Source organism: Oncorhynchus mykiss, chromosome 32 (assembly GCF_013265735.2).
Source record: "Oncorhynchus mykiss isolate Arlee chromosome 32, USDA_OmykA_1.1, whole genome shotgun sequence".
NCBI lineage: Eukaryota > Metazoa > Chordata > Actinopteri > Salmoniformes > Salmonidae > Oncorhynchus > Oncorhynchus mykiss.
In genome coordinates, this window is record NC_050572.1 from 4,317,531 (window position 1) to 4,324,705 (window position 7,175).

The 7,175-nt window shown below is 44.4% G+C and overlaps 1 protein-coding gene across 1 annotated transcript in view; it reads right to left on the bottom strand.

Annotated features, from left to right (window-relative positions):
* The window catches only part of LOC118946538 (CUB and sushi domain-containing protein 2-like), a 211,896-nt gene extending 206,638 nt beyond the window's left edge, over positions 1-5,258 (bottom strand). The window contains exon 1 of the mRNA XM_036971825.1: positions 4,782-5,258. Within this exon, the coding sequence (XP_036827720.1) occupies positions 4,782-5,007 (226 nt within the window). The 5' untranslated portion in view covers positions 5,008-5,258. The remainder of the gene's footprint in view (positions 1-4,781) is intronic.
* Positions 5,259-7,175: the final 1,917 nt, after the last annotated feature.

The following is a 7,175-nucleotide window of genomic DNA, read 5'->3' on the forward strand; positions in this document are numbered from 1 at the left end:
TCTGTGATGTATGGAGAGAGTTAGACTCTGTGATGTATTTAGAGAGTTAGACTGTGTGATGTATGGAGAGAGTTAGACTCTGTGATGTACGGAGAGAGTTAGACTCTGTGTTGTATGGACAGAGTTAGACTCTGTGATATATGGAGAGAATTAGACTCTGTGATGTATGGAGAGAGTTAGACTGTGTGATGTATGGAGAGAGTTAGAATTTGTGATCTACTAGCCAGTATAGTGTGAGGCTCTGTGATGTATGGAAAGAGTTAGACTCTGTGATGTACAGAGAGAGTTAGACTCTGTGATGTGTGGAGAGAGTTAGACTCTGTGATGTATGGAGAGAGTTAGACTGTGTGACCTACTAGCCAGTATAGTGTGAGGCTCTCTGATGTATGGAGAGAGTTAGACTCTGTGATGTACGGAGAGAGTTAGACTCTGTGATGTGTGGAGAGAGTTAGACTGTGTGATCTACTAGCCAGTATAGTGTGAGGCTCTGTGATGTATGTAGAGAGTTAGACTCTGTGATGTATGGAGAGAGTTAGACTCTGTGATGTATGGAGAGAGTTAGACTGTGTGATGTATGGAGAGAGTTAGACTGTGTGATGTATGCAGAGAGTTAGGCTGTGCGATCTACCAGCCAGTATAGTGTGAGGCTCTGTGATGTATGGAGAGAGTTAGACTCTGTGATGTATGGACAGAGTTAGACTCTGTGATGTATGGAGAGAGTTAGACTCTGTGATGTATGGAGAGAGTTAGACTGTGTGATGTATGGAGAGAGTTAGATTCTGTGATGTATGGAGAGAGTTAGACTCTGTGATGTACGGAGAGAGTTAGACTCTGTGATGTATGGACAGAGTTAGACTCTGTGATGTATGGAGAGAGTTACACTCTGTGATGTATGGAGAGAGTTAGACTGTGTGATGTATGGAGAGAGTAATACTGTGTGATCTACTAGCCAGTATAGTGTGAGGCTCTGTGATGTATGGAAAGAGTTAGACTCTGTGATGTACAGAGAGAGTTAGACTCTGTGATGTGTGGAGAGAGTTAGACTCTGTGATGTGATGTATGGAGAGAGTTAGACTCTGTGATGTATGGAGAGAGTTAGACTCTGTGATGTGTGGAGAGTTAGACTCTGTGATGTGTGGAGAGTTAGGCTCTGTGATGTATGGAGAGAGTTAGACTCTGTGATGTGTGGAGAGTTAGACTCTGTGATGTGTGGAGAGTTAGACTCTGTGATGTGTGGAGAGTTAGACTCTGTGATGTGTGGAGAGAGTTAGACTCTGTGTTGTATGGAGAGAGCTAGACTCTGTGATGTGTGGAGAGTTAGACTCTGTGATGTGTGGAGAGTTAGACTCTGTGATGTGTGGAGAGTTAGACTCTGTGATGTGTGGAGAGTTAGACTCTGTGATGTGTGGAGAGAGTTAGACTCTGTGATGTGTGGAGAGAGTTAGACTCTGTGACGTGTGGAGAGAGTTAGACTCTGTGATGTATGGAGAGAGTTAGACTCTGTGATCTACTAGCCAGTATAGTGTGAGGCTCTGTGATCTACTAGCCAGTATAGTGTGAGGCTCTGTGATGTATGGAGAGAGTTAGACTCTGTGATGTACGGAGAGAGTTAGACTCTGTGATGTACGGAGAGAGTTAGACTCTGTGATGTATGGAGAGAGTCAGACTCTGTGATCTACTAGTCAGTATAGTGTGAGGCTCTGTGATGTATGGAGAGAGTTAGACTCTGTGATGTATGGAGAGAGTTAGACTCTGTGATGTATGGAGAGAATTAGACTCTGTGATGTACGGAGAGAGTTAGACTCTGTGATGTATGGAGAGAGTTAGACTCTGTGATGTGTGGAGAGAATTAGACTCTGTGATGTACGGAGAGAGTTAGACTCTGTGATGTATGGAGAGAGTCAGACTCTGTGATCTACTAGCCAGTATAGTGTGAGGCTCTGGTGCCGCTCAATGGGAGGACAGGGTAACTGCTGCTGGTTGCTGGCAACACTACGGGGGTGAGGAGGATGCTCATGATACTGTTCCTTTAGAATAACCTGTGTGAACTGCTTTGAAGGCCAATATGACACAGTTGAGCTGTCTTCCTTGGTATTTTATAATACGGTGATGTATTATCATATGAAACACTTCTTTTGGAAATGGGGGGGGGGCATGGGAATAGGCTGTGTGTTTGTCATTACTCTTCACTCATAAGAGAGGTGTACCTTCTCCACTCGAAAAAAGAAGGGGAAAAAAAAGCACTAGAACTATCCACATCACTGTATCGTCAATCCACATGAAGCGGTAATATAAACCGTTGGTTTCAATTGGAGGTATTGATGAAGAGTAAACCCCTTGTTATTCCAAGTGTGTCAATGATGCTGAAGGATCGCAAGGACAAAGTTAGTGCCCTAGCTTGAGGAAAGCTTGAGAATGTTTTTTTTTTTGTGTGTGTGTGTGGGGGGGGGGGGGGGGTCATAGAAATACAATAAAATATAATCAATTCGATTCTGTGATCTAAGGGATGTGATTACATGCAGAGGAAGTGTGCCATACACAGCTAAGACATAAAACCTTGTCCATTAAGTAGCACACATCCACAGAACATCCACAGAACATCCACAGAACATCCTCAGAACATCCACAGAACATCCACAGAGCATCCTCAGAACATCCACAGAACATCCTCAGAACATCCACAGAACATCCTCAGAACATCCTCAGAACATCCACAGAACATCCACAGAACATCCTCAGAACATCCTCAGAACATCCACAGAGCATCCTCAGAACATCCACAGAACATCCACAGAACATCCTCAGAACATCCACAGAACATCCACAGAACATCCTCAGAACATCCTCAGAACATCCACAGAGCATCCTCAGAACATCCACAGAACATCCACAGAACATCCTCAGAACATCCACAGAACATCCACAGAGCATCCTCAGAACATCCACAGAACATCCTAAGAACATCCTCAGAACCAGCGGGCAAGGGAACGGTAGCGTTGGCCAAACTGGACGTATGGTGGTAAATTAGGGGGGGGGGTGCATGTTGAAATCCAATCGTCAATATGAACTGAGATCAGTGTGCATGTCCCTTGGTCTGTCTCCTCTCTAGACCGGAGCGATTTATATGACAAAGCAAGATTTATGATGATACGATGCAAAACAGGCAGATTTATTGATGAGTACGCTAAAACGGCCATGCAATGCATTAATTATTGTGTTATAAGACGTGTTGTATAACAACCCACTGTGGGGCATGTGACTGTCGTGCATCCCAAAATGGCACCCTATTCACTACATACTACACTCATTTTGACCAGATTCCTATGGCACCCTATTCCCTATATTGTGCACTACTTTAGACCAGGACCCTATGACACCCTATTCCCTATATAGTGCACTAATTTAGACCAGAGCCCTATGGCACCCTATTACCTATATAGTGCACTACTTTAGACCAGGGCCCTATGGAACCCTATTCCCTATATAGTGCACTACTTTAGACCATAATTCTGGGCACTGGCCAACAGTAGTATAGAGAAGAGGGTGCCATTTTGGACAAATCTTATATTTAACTGACCGTCTAAACTTCCACCCTACTCTGTCCTTATCTCCCTCTATAAATAGTCTCTGTATCCATAGAATCATGATGCCAAGCCAGGCAGCGCTTAATTAAACCTGGGGTTGTCATCGTGTCATTTCAGGTGTCTATTGCACATCCACAGCTGTGAACAATGTAAAGGATAGTTGGGAGACTGTTGTCCTATATGTTCGCCTGACAAACTGACATAACACCGGAATAACAGGCTACCCATCACATCTGACAAAGAAGAGTGAACTATTGTCATCACATGTGAAGACTAATTTGTTGAATGCCGAGGGTAGTTGGGCCACTGTTGCCCTATAGGTCAACTGTACATACAATTAAACATAAACATCATAGTTGTGCTTGAGTTCATGTCAAATGTAATTGTGTAAATGTCCCCCACCCCCGTCAAGCACACACACACACACACACACACACACACACACACACACACGTCTGTCTGTCGTACCTATACAATAATGTTGAAAGTTTCCTGATAGAATCAGCACCATGGACAGCTAAGGGACAAAACCCATTCATTTTACCTTGCGGAGAACGTATGGGCAAAGCAAAGATAACCACACTTTTAGGCGGAGTAAAACTATCCTTTGAGACGGTTAAAATAAGAGAATGATAAGAAATGCCCAATACACATAATTACATCATGACATACTCGCGTAGACCACCTAAACCGATTCACTGGCGTCTCACCACCGAATCAAGTCCCAACGCCGAGAGAACAACCCGTTCTGACTGACAGTTACACGGTTGTATCTCTTCTCCCGCCATTATCCCATTCCTCTCTTTTCATGAAAATTAAAAAAAAAACACACATTCGATTAATGAAATTCGGTGCTGCTCGTGTCCACAGAACACGGAGTGAGACACCACCGCAGAGCTCGATGTTCTGAGCATTCCACTGTGTCAGAAAACACGGAGTGAGACACCACCGCAGAGCTCGCTGTTCTGAGCATTCCACTGTGTCAGAAAACACGGAAATCCACCCACACCCACATCAATCATAGGCTAACGGTCCCACTTGGAATGAAAAGGGACATGCATTACCGGCTAAATTGTTAGTTTGGTATTCTGGCAGTGAGCGGGACCAATGTTGCGGCTACTCTCTCCATCGTTTATTTAATATCCAACACATCACAGCAGCAACAGCAGCAGCAGCAGTTATAGGAGGGTAACTTACCCTCAATACCCTTAACCGAGGCTGAGGCTGCCAGTAGCCCCATAAACAAGAACAGAACCCGGTTCCAATGGTGCGCTGCTACTCCTGCCTTCATTAGCTCAAAAATCCGTATTCCGTTCACTTTCCTTGGCCAGGTCCTGGTATGCCTGCTAATACATCTGCATGCTGTCCTCCGAACGTGCCCGGTAATGTGTCCGGTTCCGTCCCGGTTCAAAGAGGCGGTCATGGCAGGTGTGTTTTTTGTTTTGTTCGGGGGCAGCTGGCACGTTTTATTTGACGGGTTTAGAAAGAAGGTTCACTTGGTAGTGGTGTTCGGCGCTGAGAGAAATCCCAATGCATCGAGGCTCGGCACCGACAACAGGACTGAACCATGTCATGCGGACCGTGGGGTTAGCAGAATCTATCTCACAGGAGGAAGATTCTCACACGGAGAAGGAGGTGAGGGGGAGAGAAAACCCCAGAGCCCACTCAGCCCAGGCGGGGAGCGGGGGGGGGGGGGGGGGAGCAAAGTGGTGACTTATCTATCCATAGGAAACATTCACACAAATCCCTCGTCCACTCCAAATGTTAGATTCGATTCGAGCGGATGGATAAAAACGAGATATCCCTATTTTTGTGTAACCCTTTGCCCCATGGGGTTTGTGCTGGTGTCGTTGGCGCGTCTTATTTATTCCCAGTTAACAAGCAGCATCATCACCGATGTCGGTAATCCACATTTCACAGGTCCGTGGAACGCAAGAACGCCGTAGAATAACGGAGAATAATACAGGTTGTCCAAAATCCACCAAAACGATCCCTTTTCAAAAGTTCCCAACCCACAATATATTTGAAATCATCTTGATGATTTGAGAAATGAATGGATAGTGTATTTCCAGTAGCCTAGGCTATTGCAGCCTTCCTAAAGCGGTACAGTATAGTAGGCTACTGTCTCTATCTCTGGTCTGAACGCCAAGAGTCGGACTGCAGACCTGCTCCCACTCTCTCTGCACCTCTCTCTCTCTTCGTCTGCCCGCCCCCCCCCCCCCCCCCCCCCCCCCTCTCTCTCTCTCTCTCTCTCTCTCCGTCTGCCCCCCCCCCCCGCCTCCCCTCTCTCTCTCTCTCTCTCTCTCTCTCTCTCTCCATCTGCCCCCCCTCCCTCTCTCCGTCTGCCCCCCCCCTCTCTCTCTTTCTCTCTCTCTCTCTCTCGTGCGCGCGCTCTGATCTGTCTCGCTCGCTCTCTCTGGGAATGAGGAATTCCGCTTCGCAGCAGTCCTAAGGTGCCTATTCTTCCCTGAAGCTGGTTGAGAGGACGCCAAGAGTGTGCAAAGCTGTCATCAAGGCAAACGCGTGGCTACTTTCAATGATATAAAATATATTTTGATTTGTTTCACACTTTTTTTTAGTTACTACATTATTATAAATGAGATAATTCATAGTTTTGATAATTCAACAATGTAGAAAATAGTAAAAAATAAAGAAAAAACTCTTGAATGAGTTGGTGTGTCCAAACTTTTAACTGGTGTTGTATATATATATTTCATTTTTTTTTGGAAGGACAAACACTTCAAAGCCTTGTTTCTTATCATGTATTTTTTTGACTGTCCTCTTTGCCATTTATGAATGTGTGATTCAATGCTTTCTATGGACTTTAAGTAGTAAAAGCCTAAATCAATTCATCAAATTATATTTTTGGGATACCTAAAGGGGTCCTAAGTCAATTTAGCATCCCCCAACGTCTTAGACTCTAAGGAATAAAAAGGTGATTAAGAACAACATAATGTCCAGAAAACTAATGTCAAACACAACATGTGGGGAAAGGAGAGGTAAAGGAGCTTACTTATGTCAACGAGGATCGATTTGTGTCGAGCTCAAAACCACTGTTAACTCGGAACTGCAAAAATGCACAACAAGGTGAGTCCAAAAATGTATTGTTTGCTGCTGTATAAATTATGTAATATGCCAGGGAGATATGTATACTGTAGCTAAGAAAGTAATACTAAGTGTTTGTTGTGTAGTAGGCTGTTAGTAGCCCATGTGCCTCACCCTAATAATGTGGTCAATTTCCCCCTCATAATTTTGCCTACTGTTCTGACTTGGTGGTGCACATGTAGCCTATAACGTGTCTTAGAGAAATGTAATCATATAATAATGTAAGAGCTTTCATTGTCTGCTTATATGTCCCCTTTATTTATCCTACGGTTCTCACTTGGTGTACAGGGAGAACACTGTAAGAACGGCCCATGTTCTGAATTCTGACGCTGTACATTTCAAAATTGCTGAACAAATAGTTATATTGACCAAGTCCGTCCTAGCTCGCTCATTAATGTCTTAATCTAAATGACTTATTACCTCTGATCTGCTTGTCGAGACATTACGCCATAGTTTGTACATATCAATAGTCCGTAGAAAACACTT